At 39.9% G+C, this 24,388-nt stretch overlaps 1 protein-coding gene across 1 annotated transcript; it reads left to right on the forward strand.

Moving 5' to 3' along the window:
- The first annotated feature begins 1,603 nt into the window (after positions 1–1,603).
- On the forward strand, positions 1,604–23,768 carry LOC138015285 (polycystin-2-like protein 1). The gene is made up of 19 exons (XM_068862270.1): positions 1,604–1,739; positions 2,863–3,210; positions 5,503–5,616; positions 7,988–8,041; positions 8,126–8,199; positions 9,530–9,684; positions 9,796–9,894; positions 10,205–10,340; positions 14,467–14,555; positions 15,136–15,535; positions 17,192–17,251; positions 17,674–17,795; positions 18,377–18,596; positions 19,748–19,881; positions 20,492–20,609; positions 20,788–20,990; positions 21,164–21,311; positions 22,145–22,360; positions 22,530–23,768. Exons 2-19 carry the CDS (start codon positions 2,880–2,882, stop codon positions 22,581–22,583), a joined length of 2,727 nt encoding a protein of 908 aa, XP_068718371.1. The 5' UTR covers positions 1,604–1,739; positions 2,863–2,879; the 3' UTR covers positions 22,584–23,768.
- The last annotated feature ends 620 nt before the right edge of the window (positions 23,769–24,388 follow it).

Consider the following 24,388-nt stretch of genomic DNA (forward strand, 5'->3'; position numbering starts at 1 on the left):
ACGGAAAATGTTAGCCGCCATTATGGATTCACGCGTGAGTCTCGTATATTCGCAGTTAGAATTTAATATTTACCTGTCAGGAAGAACTTTCCGGATCAATAAACTTTTGTAAATGGGAAAGTGCTTGCAGTACAAAGCGAAATTACCGTCGCTGCACGCTTCGTAGCCAGCATCGAATTATTATTTAGCTTGCAGCCAGGCGTGAAAAATCCTTTTCTTCGTATAAATACGCTTGTACGCGTTATTCCACTCCTTCAGGTATTCTTTGCGATCCGTTAAAGCCTTCCTTTTTCTCCCGGAGTTTCTCCTTAGTCCACGATAGCACTCCCCAGTGGACGCCATTTTGAATTTGTCGATTCAACTTGAAAATTTTCAAGTCTACGCAAGACGCTAGCGCATGCGCAACTCATGACAATTCAAGTGTGTTTCGCCCAAGTGGTTTGAAAATCTGTATCGCTATTTGGCGAAAGCCTCCAGCAACTACAGTAGCCTGTTCCAGGCTCTCAGATGCTCGTTCTCGTTTCCTCGGCTCCACAATCTTAGAGCCTGGAACAGATTACCAGCAACTGGAGTTTCATTCTCGTCCCGGGCCATCGTCCTTTTCGCTTGCTGGAGATTTTAAACAGGTGAGCTGTAAAGCAGATATGTAAATGATTATTAAAACTGCGTGAGTCTGCAATTATCAAGTTATCGGATGACATGAAAAGTTTGCCGGTCTGAATTCAATGGATTTTCCGATCATTAAAATCGAGAACTACAAACGAATTGGTATAGGAATTAATTGGATATCTGTGAAGTCGGCGATGTTTGGCACCGCGTAATCCCCCCAGCAAAAAAGACTGCAAATATCTGCAGAGAGAGGACTTTTTTAAACCACATGCTCAGCGGCCTGAGCATAACTATATACATCACCGGAAACTGAATATGATATATATTTTTTCTTATTGACAGAGTTCTTTTCCTGTCACCCCGAGGTTTGGGATTCTATAGAGTGCGATTTAGTCCAACATAGGTTTTTCATTTCACAATTCATCTCAGTTTAACGGAGTCTGGTTATAGCTGATAAGGATTCATTTTCAAGATACTGTTTATTTTCAAGTTTCAAGGATAATTGTAGCTGTCCCATCTGTTTAATTTATTCTTAAAACCAACAATGCTAAAAAAATGACCATCAAAACTGAGCTATGGCAGAGTTCTTCTTGGATGGAATCACACACATTCTCGCCCGAGGCTCAGACATATTCTCGAGGAGCATTCCACCCGTTCGGCTTCTGAGAACCTTGAAAATGAAGGAGAAAGACGTGTCAAATTTTTACACAGCAGGTGTTTTGGAGAAAACGCCATGAAGATTTCGCGGAAAATTCTAGATAAAGAAACCTTTCAAAGATGTTTTATGTTACCGGACACGAAGTATCGCAATTAAAAGAAATACGTAAAAATAAAATGGAATCACAAAGAAAGGGAACTCTCCATGAAAATTTAACGGGTTGGGAAAAGTGAAGTAATTTATGCATAAGTAAGCAATTGGAGCAATTTGACACCGAGAAAGCAATTTACTTTTCTATTTGCCAGCGTTGCCTAATTGTCAATATTGTGCTAAACAAATATCTCCGTAAAGCTGTCATTTATCCAATAAGCTTTTATCAACCCAAAACAGAGTTTCCCTGGTCGAGTTTTTTAGGGTTTTCGCTTGGTTGAAGTGTCTCAACTCCGTTTAGGGGAACCGTTTTACTAGTTGGGTAAGTGGCCTGGATAAAAGCGAAAACGAAATGATCTCTAGGTATGATTTTCTGAAATATTTTCCCGCACGCCTTAGTGAGTTCTCTACCGCCAATTCTTGAAATCTATATCTTTCCGGTAAGTATGTACGAGAATCGGGCACAGACAAGTTTTTTAAACAAAAAAAAAGTAATCGTGCGCTGTAGATAACGGTTTACTAATTTAAAATATACTTTGCAACGGCAAACATGAAATTTGTCGCTTATACTGGTAAAATTTGGATAAAATATTAGGCTGCTGAAAAAAACTGGGAATTGCGTAATGGTAAATTACAAGTCGTAAAATTGTTAAATTTTTGCGAAATAAATTTCGCTCTAAGTAAGCACTATTCTACTTTTTAAAAAGGATGAGTTCGTGAGCGTTATAGAAACGTAAAGGAAAAGGAAAAGGAATAACCAATAAACTTCGGTCTTCCCCGAAGCTTTCATAAAATATTCATGATCAGCGATAAGGATTCAGTTTTGCCATCCGTTATTGTGAGAAGGTGAAGTTCGTCAAAAAAGAAACCACGATCGATTCAATTTTTATTTCATTTGCAAAGACACTCCATCTTGTTTTATTGTTTCAACACAGGTAAGTTTCTAAACCTACTTCTGTATACGTTTTAAAGGTTATTACGACCAAAATTTAAACTGAAGAAAAACAATGAGAGCAAGTTTTCTGGAAGACATGTCTTTTTCATTTAATCAGATAATATCCCTGTTAAAAAGAATTATATTCCACATTCACCGTTCACAATGAAAGAAAACTAGAAAATCGTGCTGTTTGGTTTTGCAAATGAGGAGTTGAAGACGTAATCGAAGTTTTCACAGAAACCGCAATATTTTTGCATTCCCAGATACGAACGTTTTCCTTGTTAAATGTTGTTATGGAGACTTTAATTTGACGCACAGATGATTGGCACATTCTGTTTCATTTGCGCGTGACGTGAAAAATTTATGACTACTATCGCACACACATTTTGAATCCTGCTTGAATGACCTGCATTTAGGACAAGTTGGAGACAAAAACGCAATAGTTTGAAAACTGCATCAGTAACATTGCGATTGTTGGACTAACGTTTCGCCTCTCTGAATCAAAAAGGTTGTAACATCGTCATAATGAGTGGATCGGCAAAGCGCCGTAACAGAGGCGGCATTGGTTCTCAAGCAAGTCTTGGCACAAATCTCAATGACGAATTGGAAATGCACGAAAAGAGTCGTCCTTCTTCTGCACATTCACGAAATGCCTGGACCGACGATATACTTAGCGGAGGACATGATGAAATAGATTTTTCTCCGCGAGCTCCAGCATCAGCTGCTGTCGATCTGCCCTCCGCCATGGAACGAGAACCAGTCAACCACCAAACGCGAGTTCCTACGGACGTACGCGCTCCGGGAACGAAGAACGTACCCGTTGGTTGCTGGACGCGTTTCAAAAGGATCCTTCGGGGTGAGAACATATTAGTTTTAATCAAGGCCTTAACTATAACTCTTGGTAGTGGTTCCCAGATCATAATGCTTGGTATGGATCGTACTTTTTCACGCATCAATTCCTCGTCGTATGTTACAAATTGAGAACAATTATATGTATTATTTCTTCAGTTGTAACGTCAGAATCGATCGCAGAACAAAACCTAAAGCGAAAAAAGCAGTTTCACCGTTTTTAACTAGCAACAGAGAAGTTGTTGTTTTGCATTGATTCTTGGGTTACAGCTGTAAATATTTAAGTCGATTTTAGATACACGTTATTTTTTTAAGGTAGTATATTTTTCTCGTAATATTTATCAGCACTTATTTTCTTGGTTTCCAATTTATTACAGTTTGTCATGTTTTTTGGTCTTTTTCACTTTCGAAAGAACCTGATTGTAAGTTATTTAACCGCACATTCGGTTTGGCAGTATGTTAAAATTTAATGAATTTCGAGGGCAGGTGTTTTGTCTTCGAAGGAGAGGGATTTTTTGTATTAACACTAAAATTTTAAGCTAGATAGAAGCAATCGGTTTTCTGATCAATGAAGGAAGCTCAATCGAGAGAATTTTCTAAACTGCTTTTACAGATTAGAAATGTTGACATCATGACCTTCATTTTTGTGAAGAAGAAACTTGATCGACACACATTCTGGGAAGAATCGAGAACCGGGTTTATTTTGTTGTTTCAGCGGCAACTTTTCTCCTGGGTAAATTATTTACGCAATTTTATTCGCCGCGGAGTTTGTTAAGAATACGAGTCTTTTCAGCCAACTGGAATATATATTTTTGCAAGCTGCATTGGTGTGATTGAGTGAAGATATAGGGTCTTACTTGGAAGAAAATCTATATTTTTAACCCAACTGTTTGTTGGTGGTCAAATTTTGCGCCATTATGCCCCCATCGAGACGCTTAGAATAGTTCTCGTTTTCGCACTAGCGACGAATTAATTAAGGACGCCGTTTAGATTCTCTAATTTGTCTGGCGTTGTTTAAAATACTGCACACTAAAACAGTTTTAAACTGATGGAGGATCCGCTTTCATTTACATATTTTATTACTAATTGCGAAGTTGTTTGAATGGCCGGCGAGGGAGTACGATAAATATATACTTTTTCCTTTGTCACTGGGAACAAAGATATTTTGCAGCTTAATTTGTGGTCGGTCTGATTCATACGGGCCATTGTGGCATTTTAGATGATTTTTTTGTGTTTTGAAACAAAAAAATAAGAACATGTATTAAATGTCTGAGAAACCGAGGAAAAAAAAGATTAAGAGCGCCGCGGTGTTGTGATGATGAAACGTAAAAATAATAGTTTGCTGTTTTATTTATTTAAGCATGCTTACGCAATTGTCAGCTGTCACTGTATTTTCAAAAATGTCAAAAAGCAAATGGGATACCTGATGTATTCCTCTGAACACATTTTTTCTCGTTTGCTCTTGTATATTTTTTATTTTTGTATAGTCTCCATTAAAGCAAAATATGAATATTTTTGGATAGTACAGAGATTCTAGCCCTCCAGTTATGGCCGGAAACCCCCGTTTTTGCCAAAGATTTCCGGCCTCCTGTTTTTGCTTAATATTTTCCTGGTTTTTGAAACCCTTCCTGTCCAAAGAAAGATAATGTTTTCTTTGTTTAATCAGTCTTTTTAGCATGATTCTTTGCTGTTTTTCTGTGGTTTCTTAGCCATTTTTACCCTTTTGGCATTGTAGCGTGAGCCTTCGGTAATTTTGGACACACTGTATTGCCTCGACTTTTTACAAGGTTTGCGTTCATTTGTGGGACCAAGGAGCCTGTTAAAAACTCCACTATTTTCTGTTGACTGTGATCACAAAATGCAGGAAATGGAATCTTAGAGGCATATTTCTTAAAAATTTTCCTGGGGGGAGCATGCCCCAGACTCCCCTAGGGAGTTGCGCCTGCAGCACTTGTGGGCGTGGTTATGCCGCTCCTAAAACCTCTTTTTTTCTTTAAGTTGACAGGGTTGGAATCTCTGATAGTATATTACAGGATTCTAATGACTAAATTCATTCTTTTGGAACCTGAGAAGATTAAGTGGATTACAGTAATTTGTATTATTGACATCCTTTTGTTTTCCAAGATACTGAAAGCTACCAGTTTCAAACAATGTAAATTTAAGTCTGTCAGGCAGGGGCTATTCCGTTTTCCATGCTTATAATTTGTGTAGTTCAATGCCTAGAATGTCAGGTCAAACTAAAATATACTGTGTGCTTCAATGATATTTTAACAGTCATGATGTTTTCGTTCGTTGGTAGGTCTGTGGAGGACACGTCAGACAGAGGACACTGACTCTGATCCAGAGTCACATGTGAAGACCACTTTGCGAGAACTGATAATCTATTTGGTGTTTATCACTATCCTCTGCATCTGTGAGTGTTATTTTATTTTATTTTTATTTTTATTTAACCAATTTGCCAACAAAGGCAGGTGACAACACAATAGAACATTAAGTTCCCTTCAAGGTGTATCACCCACCCAACCCAACCCATACAATGTACATAAAAACTAACTACACCAATCCCTCCCCGCTGGTAATTTCTATTTAAAAAAAAATCAAAAAAAAAAAAAAATTAACAAGAACATCTAACTAAAGTATTAATCCTACGACATTTACAGCAGACAAGTTTGAAAGTACGCATGTCATACAACACGTAATCTTGTGAAGTAGAATGTTTTAAATTCATTCTGAAAAACATTCAGATAAATGTATTACTAAATAACATTAACATAAATGTAATAAAAATATGCAAGTTAATGATTGAAGTTTCAATCAACTGCCTTGCCCATTAGTGGATGGATGTACCCAAATTTTTGATAAAAAAGGCTTTGCTTATGGTAGACCAACCATTGCAATCCCCCTGCCCATGTATGTTCCACAGACTGTCATCCCTGAATAAAATCATTGGTGCAAAAAGGACTGGAGGAAGAGAAAGTTGTTGTTCTGACAACTGATAATTATCTCTCCATCTCATGTTGTCAAAATGGAGGGGTTTGCATCTCATAGTGCTGCAGGGAGATGTGTTGGCAGATCAGGCTCAGGACCTTGCCTGTTTCAACATTGCCGAATTAGTGATGGTTGCAGGGAGAGAGCTAGACCAATGAAAGCCCCACCCTATGCTATGTAGCTGGCAGTTCACGGTTCTGTTTTTGTAGAGTGCCTGTGATTTAAATCGGCAAAGCTTCAGGAAGGCAGGGGGAAAGGACAACAGAAACTCCACCAATGCAGGCTATAAACCCCACCCTTCAAAAACATCCTCCAGGAAGCCCTGCCAGGGAAAAGGATTGGGGGGGAGGGGGTGGAATTCCAGTGTTGTTTGTCACATTGCTGTTGGAAATTTAAAGAAATTTAAAGAAAGGATGTTGTGTGTCGTGGTACACTTTTTAGGCGATGTTGCTTGTCAGAATTTACCCTGGTAGAGCCTCATTCAGTTACAGACACCAAGACAAAATACAACTAGCAACACAGAAACTGTAGCTAGGCTCGATATCTGCCGTTCACTCGAGTTCGGGTATCCTCTCCGAGAAGAGACAGCTAGACACATGAGCGATAGGCTGTGTCTGTCATGTCAATTCAAATATAATTCATGCGAAGTTAATAGTTGCGGGGAAATAGCATTAGACATCCCAAAACACTGATTTTAACAAATAGTAATTACATAGCAGTGCTTAAAATGTCTGTGGGAAGTTTCCAGATGATACGAGCTTGAATTTGTGGTTAAATGATCAGTGTGAGTTTGAATTCAACCGGCAAATCATCAACCAAGTCTTTGGCTGTTTCAGCTCTCAGTCGACCTCAGCACCCCCCTCGTTTTGCCACCAATAAATTCAGCAGTAATTTCAATTGATCTTGAGGAATTTTACTTGCTCTTACATTAGCAAAGTCTGAGGAGAAATTGCAATAGCAATGGATTTGAAAGCCATATTTTGACCTTGATGCCAACTGGAAAATCAGTGAAGTTTCCGAACTCATCAGGCAGTAGAAAACGACACAATCTCCATTCTCCAGCGTCTCGAACACTTTTAGTTGTTGAAATCTTGGATGTTTCCTACTTAAAAGCACTGTAAACCTTGAACAGGCCAGGTCAAAAAATACCTTTGCAGCCAAAAAATATAATCTATGCCAGACCGATTTGTGCAGGCAAGCTTCTGATTGGCAGAGATTAAACATTGGCTCACCTCCCGCGTCTAGCCATGATTTCGGGAGTGAGCACTGGCTCATTTCCTGAAACAGCAGCTGGTAATCGAGCCAAACAAACAAAGCCAACTGGCACTGTCATCACCTCTGATAAATATGACCAACAGGTCGAGCAGCGGTGGCACAGTGGTGAGAGCATTCGCCTCCCACCAGTGTTACGTGGGTTTGATTCCCAGACTCGGTGTCATTGTTGGATCTCTACTCTTCTTCTGTGAGAGGTTTTCCTCTCAGGGGTGTTCTGGGGCACCTCAGTGGAGTGAATGGGTTAACCAGTCAAAAACATCCCCTCCATTATAATAAAGTTTATTATTATCATTATTACTATCATCATCATCATCATCATTATTATTATTATTATTATTAGTATTATTATTATTATTATTATTATTATTATTATTATTATTATTATTATTATTATTATTATTATTATTAAGAGTGCAACATTCAGTTTGGTCAGATCCAAACACTGTCTTGCATGTCCAACAATCAATAAGTGGGCAGTATCTGCACTTACTGTACTTGTTTATTATACTTCGTTTTTACAGTAACATTTGGAATGACAAACTCGACTATGTACTACTATACCAAAGTTATGAGAGGTGAGTATTGCTTTTGCTTTAACTTTGATTTGATTTTTATGTAATAATCATGTGTAAGCAAATTTAAAATATTTGTTCACACAGACTTGTTTGTGGAAACCACAATGAAAAACAGAAATACCTTCAAGGACATCACAACAATGAAAGAGTTCTGGATGGTAAGGAAGGCTTAGCTCTGTCACCTCGTTATTTCCGAGACAAGAAATTTGTTCCACACTCAGTCTAACCTTCCAGATGCACTTATATTCATAAATGAATGTAATTAGATATGCATACCCAATTTTGGTATCTAAGACCAAGTGTTCTTTTTAAGTCTAAGCATTTGCTACTTATTCCTAGCAAGCTAAATAAGGATTAGTGCTAAGTTTTGGCAGGGGAAATGCAGCTGTTCGTCTTTATTTGAGAACTGGAGTTGGACTCTTAGTGACACTCCCAGACACGAGTGAGAGTAAGGACAATGTGCGAGCCAACGACCCATGCAAGCCATGCAAGCCATGGCTGCAAATCATGCGCGCCATGCGAGTCACACTGTTATTGAAGGCTAACTGTTTTAAAATGGGTGCTTAGACTTAAATACTGTTTATTAACTGGTGCTATTTCAATGAAATGGGTGCTTAGACGTAATTGAAAGACTTGCATGGCTTGCATGACTCGCTGGCTCGCAGATTGTCCAGCCCCCACGAGTGATGTTAAAGGTCGGGAGAGGAGCAAGAGAACACTTCTTGACACTATAATTGTATTGTGTCTACTTGTGTACATTTCTGTACATATCTGCCCCAAGTGTGAAACAGTCCAAAGGGGCTAGCCATGTTGCCTTTTTGCAATTTTAGTTGTTTATGTCACTCTAAAAGTTGTGGACAAATTTGTTGGCAAATTTTGCCGTGGCTACAAATTCTCTGTTTGTCAGTTAACTCAGTGGTTACTACCTCCACTGACTCCGTTTTTAACTGTTGGTAGCCTATGGAGGGTTAGCATTAAGTGTCGTGGTGTGTTGCTGTCAAAGTTTTGCAAATTATTCAGGTCACCTTTCGTGAAATTCCTGTGTCACCAAGTTTAGGATCATGTTTCTTCTCCTTAATCGCAAAGCTTTATATTTGGAACTGCAGAGGGAATCAAGTGATTCCCAATATTAATGGATTTAAATTTAAGGTGCAATTAAAATATGAAATTGAACTTTACACAGGGTCATTATTGACCACCCACATTGATGAGTAAAATAATCACTTAATCATGTCATTGATTCACTGAATGTGAACGTAAAACTTCAGACTACAGAATTGAAACTGGGTATTGACCAAGATACTGTAACGTAAGAGAACACTGAAATACTGTGAACCCATAGCCTCTTGTTTTTTAATAATGGCCAAAACAACTGTTACATTGTAATTAAAAGTAAGGACTTTGGGTTAAAAAAATCCTCGTGCAGTCCCTATTTCCCCTTTAACAGTTTAAATAACTTATTGCAAGTTCTATTATGTAATATTTCAGTATTTAAATGGCCCACTCACTGATGGCTTGTACTGGGAGAAGTATTACAATGAAGATAAGGTAAAAGAAGAAGACCTGGGTTTCATCTACTTTGAAAACAAAATTCTGGGACGGCCACGCATCAGGCAATTACGAGTCAAGAATGATTCCTGCACGTAAGTCAAATTTCTTAGCTGACACTTGTGGTCACATGATACTAGTCATCCTCCTCAAGTTGACATTTTTCACTGAAATCATTTGTGTTGCTTGTGTGTTTCATTTTAAAGAGTCCATGATGACTTCAAGAGTGTCATCAAAGACTGCTATGCACCATACTCCCCAGAGGCTGAGGACCAAAGTCCCTTTGGCTTGAAGAATGGATCTGCGTAAGTCCTAAAACTTGATTCTATCCAGGATGTCCTAATGTTACAGTTTAATTTGGCCCAGGCATCTAGTGGAACCAGAACATGTTGTGATGTGTTCTTGACACCAAGTGCAATGAAAGGCTCAACATAACTTGGTGGTGAAGTTTTCTTCTTACATCAATAATAAAAGCAGACTGCCAGTGCCAGCAAAATCCACAACTTTGCAAACTTTTACAAACCTGAGACATTGATTGCCAATTAACTGGCTTCAATATTATTCTTTGCATTTTGTGCAAATGACAAAAAGTTGAACATACTGTTTCTGTTACAGATGGACGTATCAAACCGAGGAGGAATTAGAGGGAAGGTCACACTGGGGAAGGATCACCCATTATAGTGGAGGAGGGTTCACCATGCTTCTCAAAGCCACCAAAGAGAAGACTAAACCTTTGATTGAAGTTCTCAAGGTATGCTGCAAAATGCAATGTGCAATGTGCATCTCCAAATATGATTCGCAAAAACTTATTTTGGATTTGACTAGTAGCCAGTCTCACTCCTGGAAGTCTTAGTATCATGGATGTATTTACAAGGCTGTGCTCTAAGGGAAATTTTGGGGAGCCCTTCCAGCTCCCAAGCATTTCAGCTGGGGTGCCCAGCCCTTCAAATTGGTTGCCCGAATTAATTAATTATTTATTTAATTAATTATCTGAGATCAACAACGCAGCAAGATCTTCATCCATCAACCCGTCAAATTTTCCACGCCATAGTTGAGAAAGACGAGAAAAATGGCAATGCCACCGATGTTTTTCAGGTTTAAAAGTGAAAAAGTAAAGATTGCCGCAGGTTTATGTAAAAACGTTTGGGTCTAATGCAGGTAAACCTTTTTACCGGTTAGTTGGGTTAAATAAAGTTTCTAAGCATGAATCAATGCCGCTTGATTCCCGTGGAGCTTTTGTAAAAACTGCCGTGAAACAATGAAACCACCGCGGCCCAAAAGCTATCATTGTTTTCTTTTAGCAAGTCATCTTGATGTGGACGAAAATCATCGCTACAGGACAGAACTAAAGTATTTTTTCCTTATATTATCAGTAAAATGTTTAGTGGAATGAACTGTTTGTTCGGTCGAAGCGCCAGTCACATCGTTATTTGTTTAGGGCACGGAATGATTTGTCACGAACCAAAGACAACGCGGGATTGCTCTGATTCTAAAACAACAACAAATAACATGATATCTTTCCCTTTTTTATTTCGTTGTTTCATATACAGGCTGGGGAAAAACAACCATAACCAGAATATGTTTTGGCCAAGCAGGCGCAGCCGCGAAAAATTGTAAAAAAATTATATTTGCATAAACTGCGATTCCCGGGTTCATACAGAAGTAAATTGCACCGCTTCGCCGGCCGCGCTTTACCATTGTCAGAGCAGAAGTAAGAACTCTTTTTTAAAACTATAACCAAAAGATGCCAAACTTCACGTTCCAGATTTAATGCTATCTTTTGAGAAAGAACCGAAATTCGTGCGGCCACCGGCTACGTGCAAAGTCACGGATTATGTTACGTGTGAAATCATGTGGAACGGCCTTTGAACTGATTGTTCCGTTAAAAAAAAAAAAACATTTTCTGAGAGGTTTCGTAAACTATAACCACCAGCATATTAAATTTTTTAGCTTCCTTATCTACTAGAAATACAATAAGTATGAGTGCCCGGCCGGGCGACCGGGTAACTCTCTTCACTCGCCCGAAGCCAAATGTTAGTCGCCTCAGGCGACCGGGTGCCGTTAGAGCACAGCCTTGAATTATCTCTTGAAATCTTTGCAGCACATCTTAGAGCTGGTATATTCTGAATAGGAGGAAGGTTGTTAACCTATTGACTCCTGAACCTTCCTCCCCATTAACAAGTAAAATTGTTTGGTGTTCGAGTGTAATCTGTTACAGTGGATTTCACAGAACTTTTGACAGGCGGTTTGTGAAGTTTGTTATAAATTCCCAAAGTTCGCTTCCAACTTGGGAATTTCATTGCGGAACTGTCAATCATTTGGCAAACTTTGAAACAAACTTGGAAGTAATTTGCGCGGCTCATATTTCGTGGGAACGTGGCAAAGTAATTTCATCATTGCTCTCGGTTGTTGAAATGAGTGCCTTCACCGTGCAAGGGATCAAGGCAATCCCAAGTTTTGTTGGGAAGGAAATTATTGAAGCTGGTTAGAATGGAAAGGACCATCTCAAATAGGACAGAAACTGAGACTTCCGAAACAAACTATTGCCAAATATCTTTATGCGCAGAGAGAATATTGAAGACAACAAAATGAAGAAGTATCACTCTGAATGATGTGAATATCTATCAATCCCATCATTTACAGCAGTGGAATCCAAAACAAACCGTTAGCAAATAACCCCAGGGGGGGGGGGGACTTCCATATGAACCAGACGGGGATGCTCGTTGTCTCGCTTAGGGTATTCCAGGCAAAGCGCCAATATTTTAAGCCGCCAAGGTCTCGTGTAGGGTTCCGCGAAGAAACACAGAATAACTTGTTTTTAGGGATCAAAATTTCCTTAAGCCACGCCCAGATTAGTCTCCTTAAGGGGTCACAAAAAGCTTGAGCCACGCCCAGATGGTCTCCTTTAGGGGTTAAATTCAAAATTTTTGACGAGCATCCCCGTCTGTTCCATATGAACTTGTTCCCAAGTTCGTTTCAAAGTTTTCCATTTGATTGACAGTTACTTAATGAAATTCCCAAGTTTGAAGTGAACTTGTGAAGTTTACAACGAACTTTGCAAATAGCCTGTGAAAGTTTTATGAAATCTACTGTAAGACTCACTCCTAGGTGCCGGCCGGGTCAATGGGTTAAATTAAATATTTTACTTTTTGATGAATGAAATGAATGTACAGTTTACTCCTGATAACTCAAACTTAGGGGGAAATTGAAAAAGGTTCAAGTTATCGGGAATTAAAAACAAAGGACTGGAAATGAGGAAAAAATGTGTTCACTGTTTTCCTATTCAGACGGACATACATTTTAATCAAGTGAAAACGGAACAGTTCATTTCTAAATTTCTGTAGAAATTAGAATGTAACGTAATGTGAAACAAAACAAAGCAATTGCAAATCAGTAAGAGAAACCTGTACAGTATTAAAGTTGTATGTAAGTTGAGGTACTGGGGACTTTGCAGACGGTTTTCAAAGCAAACAACGTCGGGCTTCTGCTACACAGTTCATGCGATTTACTTTTTCGAGAAATAGTCAGTTGCAGTACACAGTTTTTGTTTAAAATTTTCATGTATTGACGGAGGTGGTTCGAGTTATTGAGGCTAAAAATATACAGAGAATGACCTGAATGAAAATAATTTAATTGCTTCGAGTTAACGGAAGGTTGGAATTATCAAGGGATCGATGTACCGGCGCGGGTCCGAGTGAAAAACGACCCATTTGGTTTGAACAGGTGTGTTTATTTGATGTCTCGCTGAGCTCTTCGCTCACACCTTACACCTGTCAAACTGAATGTTAAGACAGGAGAACAGGAAAGACAAAACGAAACACTTACCCCTTTCCGGGCTTGCAACACGGACCGCACGGTCTAAAACTAAAAACCGAACTAATTTTGCAAGCGCAAAAACTAAAACGAGCCTGAGTTGTCACGCAACGTGACATTGTAAGCCTAGCGGTGCGCTAGGGCCGCTACAGTCGACGTACCAAGGGTAAAATTGCAGTAGATGTATGAGGGAGATTAATCTAGAAGAAATTGATTTTGGTTTGAGTTAGCAAAGGCTCCAGTTATTGGGAGTGGACTGTATATATTTGAAATGGGGGTTTCATACTTGCACTCATCTGGACAGGTCATTGGTTCCTTTCCTGTTGGAGCCACCTGAAATTTTCAAGTGTCTGTAACAGACAATCGCTTAACCCTTTAAGCCCCGTGGGGTTCCCCATTGGCGCGTTAGACAGAGTAAAATCTATAAGTGGCACTATTGGGAGTTAAAGGGTTAATTAATGGGGACATAGTTTTTGAGTGAATCTAGCTGTTGTTAACCCTTTCAGCCCCGTGGGGTTCCCCATTGACGAGTACAATCGTCTGGCGTTAGACAGAGTAAAATCTATAAGGGGCACTATTGGGCGTTAAAGGGTTAAATTGCCCAGGGTCACTTTTCCTTTATTTGTTGATAACCATTTCTTCACTTATTTTCTAATTACTGTTAGTGATGCAGAATTATGATATGGATTAATGGGACATAGTTTTTCAGTGAGTGATTAACCCGTTTGCGAGTTAAATCGTCTGGCGTTCGTCAGAGTAAAATACGAAGTATGGCCGGTTTAGGCCGGTTTAGGGGTGACCTACCGCACCTGGAAGGCCTTGAAAAAAGGTGAAATTCTCGCTCATTTTGCCTATTGGGCAATCAGACTTCATTGCCCACTTGTTCCATAGACTCCTTCAGTTGTGTTGATTATTACAGGGTTCAAAATTGCGACCAGTTGAGTACAGACTCATTTCCGACTGAATGTTTATGAGCAATAGACTCCTTCTGTTTTCTTAGAAGCACAAGGCATGGGATGGGGCCATTGGTTTCCGTTCAACTTTCAAATATAATTCTCTTTCAGAAACATCTCTGGCTGGATCGTGGTACCAGGGCGGTGTTCATAGACTTCACGGTTTACAATGCCAACATCAACCTGTTCTGTATCGTCAGGTAAGTCAGAGAACTAATATGAGCCCTTCCTAATCTCATTAGCAAATGTGCCATGGTTTCCTTTGGATTATCTAGATGGATTTCACATTGGAAGTGCCGTCCAGACTCCAAAAAAAAAGACCGAGCAAAAATGCTGAAGTGACATTTGAATTCTTTTGTCATTTTTGAAGTGGCACCGGAATGGCTATTTTCTTCGAAGTTGAAGAAATAAAGTACAACAATGTGGTAACCATTCTCGGTTAATAGCATACAGCATCAGGCAATTCACTTTATGATTTTATATCAGTTGGAGAAAATCCGCCTCAAATATGCAAAATGGCCAAAAACATGAAATCCTCATGTTGCCTCGTACACAATACAATAAATACCGGTACTTAATTGACCACTCCCCATGGGGGCTTTTCAGGCCCAACGAAACACAATCAACGAAGCGACATAACACAACAACAACAACTGTTAAGAATCCCAACTGGCCGAAGGCAAACCAGTTGGCTGTTTACAAGTGTGCCCGAGAAGTTGAACCAGGGATTACCAGGAACAAAATAAACCATAATCAACGAATTTGCATTTCTCTCCTCAGACTCCTGTTCGAATACCCGGCTACTGGTGGATGCATTCCTTCCTTCAATTTTCGTACGGTAAAATTGATCCGTTATGTCACCAACCTGGATTACTTTGTGATGGGATGCGAAGGTATCTTTATTCTCTTCATTATCTACTACACCATTGAAGAAATCCTCGAGATTAGGAAGCACAGGCTCAAGTACTTCAAGAGCTTCTGGAACGTTCTTGATATTATTGTGATTTTCTTGGGATACGTGGCCGTTGTGTTCAATGTGTACCGCACAGTCACTGTGAGTGCCTTGTTGAAGTCACTCCTGAAGAACACAGACGTGTATGCAAACTTTGATTCACTTGGCTTCTGGCAGACCCAGTTCAACAACATGGTTGCTGTGGCAGTGTTTTTCGCCTGGATCAAGGTAGAAAAGTTTTGAAAAGACTGTCGAAAGTAATGATGCGATTGCAATTGCTACGCTTAGTGATTGGTTTAAAAAGTTCGCGCCAATTTATCAACCAATAAGGAAAAGCAAAGCCAATTGCAACTTGCACACATGATTTTTCTCATGCTATGAACAAGTTACACGGAATTGCTAAGAATTTGGATTGGTTCATTGCGCTGTCTAAAACATCGTTAAAGTTGACTTTGAATCTGCCAGACCCCCTCTTTACCTCATTGATGACGAAGTCTCAATGAGTTATAGTGAGGGCGCCTCATTCAGTGTTAAATTTCGAGTTTCGTTTGGGCGGCCGAATTAGTGTACGAATATGCTCGAAACGGAAGCGCAAAGCGCACGTGTCGCAGGTTCGAATCTACCCTTCGCCCTTGAATTTTCCATTGAATTATCAAAAAGCTAATTAAAGTCTGAAAAGTCGTAGTGGAATATATATCGCAATGCTCAACATTTCATCAATGAGACGTCTCACAGGAACTTTGATTTGAAATATAACTGTTAAAGATGTGAGTTATCTATAATTTTTATAATTATATAAAATGATCAAAACTCACCCAGCTACACTTGGAAGGAATTTACATGTTATGCCTAAACAGCATTAAAATGGCTGTGTCATGGCAGTGCCGCAGTTCATTTCGTGTCGTTTTGCCAATTACTCGCCTCTTCTCGTTATACAACTTAACATTAGCTCAGAAATTACTTTTGAACAGCACAAACCAAAGCTTTGTGACGAAAAAATGTCTGTCGAGGCACACATAATTGTAGTGAAAAACAACAGAAGTCAACTTTAAAATGCTGTTAGGCTGAAGAGTTTTCAAAAACTCCAATTACAATCTATTTTAATCTTCTTCAATTTTGCCCATCCTTTCCTCCTTTTGCATTTGCTGTTTTATTCAAACCTTTCTTCAATGTTTTAAGTGGTTATTTTTATGTTTCCCTTGGTTTGGTTGCCAGTGCCCAGTCGCAGAATTTGGCATACGCCCGTAAAGGGGTATGCCGTTCCTTTCCCGATTGTAACAAAGAATTGATTTCAGGGATACTTGGGAAAAACGAGTGTTCCTTTGGAGGGGTCTGACCTCCGATCTTACGATTAGCCAGGCCATTAAACCAAGTTCCCATGACAATTGTCCTGCCGTAAAGCTAGGACAGAATAAGGCAAATTTTTTGGACTCTTGCAATATTGTTATGAAGGAGATACAAATGTTAACCCCGGTTGATGAAATGAAGTATTTGAGAAAAATTAGCCGGAACAGATGATGGTCTACCTTTATAGACTCTTCAAACTTCCGGCATTGCATCAATGGACCTCTTTACCTGGTACGTTTTGTTATCCCATTTCAGACCACGTGATGTTCCCAAGGGAATTTTTGTTTTTGTTTTTTCATAAGTCATTTATACATATGCACGTGCATAAGACGACATTTCAAAGAAACTGTTTCCTACAGAAATATCACGTGCTTGGAAATGGGAAAGCAAAACGTACAAGCTGAAGAGGTCCATTTCTGCAGTGTTGTAAATCGCTTTTGTCACCGTTTTCCCGCCATTTCCGAGCTCTGTCCTTTCCTCTTACGTCACACGGTCTTCGACTCCCTACCATCTTATTTGCTTTTCGTTTTCTTTCAGGTGTTCAAGTATATCAGCTTCAACAAAACCATGACCCAGCTTTCAGCCACTCTGAACAATGTAATGTATCTACTTTTGCTGTTCCACACTCATTACTTAAACCAAGAGTAGCACCCTTTTTGCAAATGTTGTTGACTGTTTCTCGGAAAATGCAGTTTTGTGATAAATGGTTTCGCTTAATTGGAAAGCATTGAATCATCGAATTTATCGTTTCTCTCCTGGTGCACGGACGTCTGGCCATCAGGACGATTCGCCACTAATGTTATTATCCAGCGTCTTCAACTATTGCACCTACTGAACGAATAGCACTAAGTGGCGAGTTGAGTGGTCTCGTAGGCGAGATGACTTGACAGTTGCACACGTTGACTTTTTTTGCTTAGCGTAGAGTGCAAGTGATCACTTGCCGTTCCTCTGAAGATTAATTCATTGAGGCTTAAGTTTCCTCCAATGACGGTCGTTCTCATATTATAATTATTTTCTAGTGTGCTAAAGACGTTGGTGGTTTTGCAGTCATGTTCTTCATCATCTTTCTTGCGTATGCGCAGTTGGGTTACCTGGTATTTGGCACACAAGTTCGCGACTTCAGCACTTTTGAGGATGCCATGTAAGTGTCAATAGATTATCCTAAAACCTAAAGTAAGGTTATTTCTCGGCTGATGATGATTTCTCGTGGCAAGCTGAGAACGTTTCAAGTGTTGCATTTGCCATTCTTCACAAAATTTCTTCCCAGAACAAATTAGCAGTACCCCCGAGTGCCAGTGGCTTTTCAGTAGACTTACTGTACATCCTTATCTCGCGCATGTGTCGTGTTCGTCTCACGTTGTCGCCTCCCGTAAATGGGCCATTTCCGAGTTGCTGTTTGTCTCGGTTTCGAAGTGAGTCTTGGTGCTCAGCTATTGTAAGGGAAATGAGTTTGATTTGCATAAGAATACGCAACTCATTTCCATTTGAATGGTTGTGCGCCAGGACTCGCTTTGAAACTGAGGCAGGCAACAATGGGCTATTGACAACCCCACGCGAAGTAATAGCATAGATCGCCTTCTTTTCACGCTTCACGCAACCATCACGCGTGCCGCGCGAGGTTTCCCTGTCGTCCATCGTGTTTTGTTGCTTGTCCATCCAATCTTGTTGCAAAATTCATTTTGGTTTTCCTTCGAGCCTAACATTGATATCCGTTTTTCCTAGCTTCACGTTGTTCCGAATCATCCTGGGAGATTTCGATTTTCACGCTCTGGAGGCAGCCAATCGCGTGCTTGGTCCGATCTTCTTCATCACCTACGTGTTCTTTGTTTTCTTTGTTCTGCTCAATATGTTTTTGGCCATCATTAACGACACCTATGCTGAAGTCAAGTCCAACATCGCTTCACAGAAAAGCGAGTTCGAGATTGGAGATTATTTCAAGAAGGTAACATTCCACCCGTCTCAGGTCATACCCCGAAATAAGAAACAGAAATTAGATTCTTGATGACATTTACCAAAAGACCTTTTTTTCCGCCAAAAAAAAAAAAGAATGACACTTACCTCACTAGATAAACGTTTAGGGTATTTTGCCATCCTAATTTAATCATGAGGTCAGTGAAATCTTACGAAAGACAGTCACCTCATATGAATGGTTTGACAATAATCTCTGGCCTTCCGAAGCACATTTGTATTGATAATTTCTTGGAGACCTAAAAAAAAGGACGGAAATGTTTGCAAACCAGGAAGAAGAACTGAAGGTTCTCCTTGGTATGTCCCTCTTAAAGTGGAAAAACCAATCATGCTTTGTTGTGGATTAGAAACAGATGCGTTTACATTACTAACCCTTTTACTGCCATTGGCATTTTTATATTTACATTTTTATGTTTACATTTCGCTTTATTCGCTGTTGCCGAACAGTTCCAGACGCTTTTATAATTAATCCTAAATGAATGTTTGAAATGATTTTGTGAGAAAATGTTTTTTTATCGCACGTAGCAATTGCGTGCAGGCCGCGCCTTTTGGGCAACTGCCTTAGGATATTCTATTTTTCTTTTATTTGTTTATATATTCATTTATTTGTTTTTCGCTTTGGAAGATAAACCGATAGGAAATGGTCACTTTTGCGCTTACAATTTGACAAGCAAAAGATGTGTTTTAAAGGAAAAAAAAACATAGGTTGCTAGGGTTCTTAGCTTTTTCAGCCTTAGTGTAGCTTCTGGATTCCTCGTTGACTTCTGGTCGATTTCGCTTTTTAAAAAAGTATAAACCGTCGGTACCTGAACCTGCAGGTTTTGGCAAGATAACGTTTTGTCTTATACATTTTGCCCAACCACAATTTTTTTTTTAGAAATGCCTTGCCTAGCAACCATGTAGTGGTTCTCCATTTGTTTCCCAAAAAGTGGTTAATTAAACATTTCAAAGGTTTTATGGGTGAAACTGTCTTCAACCCAGCACATAGCACTTTTAGTCTGAAATGATACTCGCCTAAGAGCAATACCTCTTGGATTGCATTTCAATGAGGTATCCTGTATTCGCTGTTTTACGATCAAACAAATTGCACTAATATGCGAGAATTTTTTTTTTCACTTTTAACAGGGATATCAGAAGATGTTGGATAGACTTTCCTTCAAACGTGAAAAAATTGTTGACATTCAGAAAGCTCTCAAGACAGCTGATGTGAACCAAGATAACAAGCTTGACTTCGAAGAATGGAGGGCCAACCTTAAATCGTACGTATCAAGTATTAAGATGCGCCTTTTTGAAACACTGTTTAAGGGATATGAGCAAAAACTCGTCATTTCTTCGATATTTTAGGGGGAAAGTGTCACCCGGAGATGGTGTCTTACGTTGTAAAGTGTGGCAGCTGCCAGAGAGGGAAATAAATTCTCATTTTAGAAACATTTGCTAGAAGCTAGTTTGTCCTTTCAATGTTTTATTAACAATTGTGTGTTGATGGATTCTCGCATAGAGAAATAAGTGAAACAGGTTTTTTCTTTATTTTGTCTCCTCTGTTTGGTTGCCAACTGAAATGAAGTGCTTCCTTTTGACAATTTCCTATGTCTAAACAACTGCGAAACAAATATGTTTTTATTACCACCCACCAAAACTCTGACTTTTGTGTTATATTTTTTAAAGAGATCTTGAATTTGAATTTGAAGCAACACAACGACTACTTGGGGCACGACAGTCTGTGATTTTATTCCCTGCTTTGAACAATTCATCTCCGTCGTGTATGCCGCATGTTGACATACGCTAAGAAAAGTTTAATAATGTTTCAGCTGTGTGATATTTAGGGTTTGATCGAAATTATTAAGGTGAACTTTTCTTTTATGTCTTCAGGCGTGGCCATGCAGATGCTGAAATTGAAGCAGTTTTTGCCAAGTATGATTTGGATGGCGACAGAATTCTCGACGAGGAGGAGCAGAGAAAGATGCAGGAAGACTTGGAAGGACAGAAGGTAAAATGACATCGGTTCATATCACTTTGCATATATATTTCATTTCTTTTCGGTTATTTATCTTATTGTATGTAACATGTGTAATGGTCAATAAAGTTGTAAAAAAAAAAAAAAAGTTTGACTTTGACTGAACCAAGAAGGAAATTGTGTTAATCCATCGTTTTCTGTGTTTATGTAGGCTGAACTGAATGATGAAATCGAGGAAATGGAGCGCGCCAAGGAGACAAAGAGTGCACGCCCGAAAAGCGCTGCCAGTTTCGCTGGAAGTGATGATAGTGATGACGATGCGGAATCCACTGGCGGGCTTAGTGCACGCGCGGGCTCAGCTCTTGCTCGCCCCAGTGCTGGCGGAGGAGGAGTCTCTTATGAGGAATTCAATGTGTAAGTGGTTCAAACCTGTCTGAATAAATGAGTGTATAAAATCCTTCTTTTTTTGTTTAGCTGTGAGGCTAGTGGCGGCCATCGAGCTGTTGACACCTTCTTGGCGTTTTCAGTTTCCGAGAAAAGAAAATTGATCAAGTAGGTACTCAACGCTGTCTTTTTTTTTCTTTCAGCTTGAGTCGCCGCGTGGATCGTATGGAGCACTCTATTGGCAGCATCGTCTCCAAGATTGATGCAGTGCTTGTGAAACTTGAGGCGATGGAGAAGGCGAAACTCAAGCGGCGAGAGACCATGGCTAAACTCCTAGACTCCATTGCTGATGTGAGTGCATGCAGGGAGAAAATGTTTTTAGAAATTGTTCAGTCACAAAATATACGCGGAAGTCGGAGCGCTAATGATAGTATAGCATGTACAGAAACGCGCATTCCTTGGCGTGGTCGGTTAATAGAACTCGGATACAAAGATGAGGCCCTCCCAGGGGTTTTGGGGAACAAGGGAACCGGATGTCAAAAGATTTTAGGGAATAAGGGAACAAAAACAATTTCTGGGATCAAAATGCTGGGAACAAGTTTGAAAGTAATTTGGGGAACAAAGGTACACAAGCAAATATTTAAAGGGAACAAGGATCCCCTTTTCCTTACCCTGGGAGGGCCACAAAGGTCTCCAGATTGACGGCCGTGTTAACATAACAACATTGACTAGTCTGCTCTACGTGGCTTTTCCCTTGGGATTAGATTTGACATCAGCATGAATGGCAACGGTAGGTACTTTGTGTATTTTGTCATTTACTGGTTATCTGTTGCACAAAATTATCTTAACACGGTAAAAACCTTCAGGGTTAGGATTAGGGTTAGCGTTAGGGTAATTGTTTAATTACTGAACGTTTTATACCTTGTTTAAAAAAAATTGAAACAATAGAAAAAGAGACACCAAGTACCTACCATGGCAGCTAAGCCAACCGCTGTTAGTCTGTATTTGAAGTCACTTAACGGCACCGCGATGAAAAGTAGTGGACCAGTTCGTCAGGAACTTCGTCTCTCCAGCGATTCTGGAACACAAACTGCGTCATTTTAGACTTGTTTAAGTTTGTTCCTAAAATTTTCACCGCGGAAGTGTTTCCAGTGTGCTCATCTATTGTTTCCTCTGTTCTACAGAGTGACCGTGTAGAGCGCAGTGAGAAAGATCTGAAGCGAGACCAGATGGAGAAACTGGTGCGAGAAGAGTTGGAACGCTGGGATAGCGAGGCTTCCATGAACCGAGGCGAGAGTCCTGCTGGCTCTCGGGCTGCTTCCCGGGCTGCCACGGCCAAATCTAGCCGCGGATCCCCGTCTCGCGCATCCCAGGCCTCCGCTGCCTCAGGGAGAATGTCTGTAAGTACTCTTCCATCACTTCCCCATGTTATCTGAATTTACTGGAACAAGAGTCTTACGACAGAAGTTTTATGCAGTTTTTGGCCTCTTTCAATGGGTTTAGCTCTGTTTTGATATTAAGTGGTATCACGAAGCAAGTAATTTGGTGACTTACTTCTGTTTCTTACAGGAGCGTGATCGAGACGGAATCCCACAGATATTCAAGGAACACACCAATGTTTAATAGCTCTGTTGGCACCGTCCAACTCCATAGTTGCTGAAGCAAACGACTTCTTGAGTAGCAAAACAAATATTAATATGTAGATTTAATTTATTCATACACTTGTTTTCATCCATCGTGCAGTATTTATCAGGTTCACCGGTCAGCCAAAGAGCCGTCCCTCATTTTTACCGTGGATCGTCCTTCGTTGAACAAGGAATGAAAAACTCCAATTATGTCAAGGGGGATTGCTCTTTGTGCAACCGTAACTTTTCATCCATAGGTGATGGGTCTTTTCGTTGAACCCCTTTTGAAATAATCCATTTGAGTATTGTTTTCGCACACAGTGGAAAAGAAAAGAATACTATTCAATTATTTGGTCATGGATTAGCACGTTAATTATTGTTACAGAATTCTTGGCGAACCCCACCCCCCCCCCCCCCCCCGTCCCCCTTTCTTTCCACTTGAACGTGTGAAAACATGGCTTTCATTGGTACCGAGTAATGTTTATGCGAAATTAATTTATTGTGGAGTAGAGATGTAAATACATTAGTGGATTTAGATAAAAGGTCACGTGGTCTCACGTTACGGGTAAGGTGGGGAAATTTCTCCCCGGTCAATCACGTCACGTGATTATGAGTTCGAGCTATGAGTTCTTTGTCACGCGGGTAGCACGTGCTCAAATACTTTCGTAGACAAACTTCCATAAGTGAAGTGATTTTGTGGATGATGGTCTTTTGATACATAATTTATCACTTACTTGAGTCCTAAGGGCCGATTTACACGGTACGATTTTTGTCGCATGCGACAATCGTAAGTCCTGTCGTAGACCTGTCGTAAGCTTGTCGAACGCGCCAAAATCGCACCGTGTAAATTGGCCGAAAGAAAGTTTCCGTGAAAATTTCTTTGCAATTTTTTGAGAGAGGCTTTTCCCGGATGATTCAGATGAAGTCTAAATTAAGCAATTATGAAACCCGAAAGTTTAACTTGCATGAGAGGAATATTAACAGAAATGCCTTTAAATTTGGAGGTGGTTATGTTAAGGTTTCATTTTTGACTCAAAGGACCCATTTAGTCACCCTTGTTAGAATAGTATCTTAATGAAAGCGGCTTGGATTCATCTAGAATTTGTAGTCAAGGGGTCGATTGCACTAGTTAACTTCGTTATGCATGTGCTATATATAGCTCATTAAAGGAGCTTTCATGAAATACTGTGATGTTTGGTCTTGAATTTCGTGTCCACTTGCGTGCAAAATTTGGGATTTAAAATAGGCCATTCCCACATAAAGGAAGGTTACGTTTTTGCAAACGTTGGCCATGTAGCACTTCAACAGAATTGACTATTGAAAGGTATTGTAAAGTGCGGTTTTCTACCCATGTAAACCATGTGAGCGTTAGCCCTACTAATGGAATTGGGCCCACTCAAGGACAGAGAGAAACTCTGACCCCCAGGGGCAGGAACCCATGACCCGGAGCCTACAACTCTACTGTGTTCGTGTCACGGCGTTTTCACAGACCGATTTATTTTTAGATTGAATTTCCCGCTGAGACTCCCACAGGAGCCCGATGACCAATTACAAGAAATTAAGCTGACATCATAGGGTCACAAAACGGAACTGCCTTTGTTTTTTCCGGAAAAGGTAGTCTAAAAATAGATCGGTCTGTAAAAATGCCGTTACATAGGCCCAGTATGGGAGCTGCAGGCTCCGGGTCATGGGTTCCTGCCAGGGGCCCGTTTCTCAAAAGTCTCGAAACTTTACGGGCTATTTGTCGTGTGTCACAATTCCCTCTATCTCAAGAACGGAGAGGATTTAAGTCGTGAAACTTCA

The sequence above is a fragment of the Montipora capricornis genome, chromosome 9 (assembly GCF_036669925.1).
Source record: "Montipora capricornis isolate CH-2021 chromosome 9, ASM3666992v2, whole genome shotgun sequence".
NCBI classification, from domain to species: Eukaryota; Metazoa; Cnidaria; class Anthozoa; order Scleractinia; family Acroporidae; genus Montipora; species Montipora capricornis.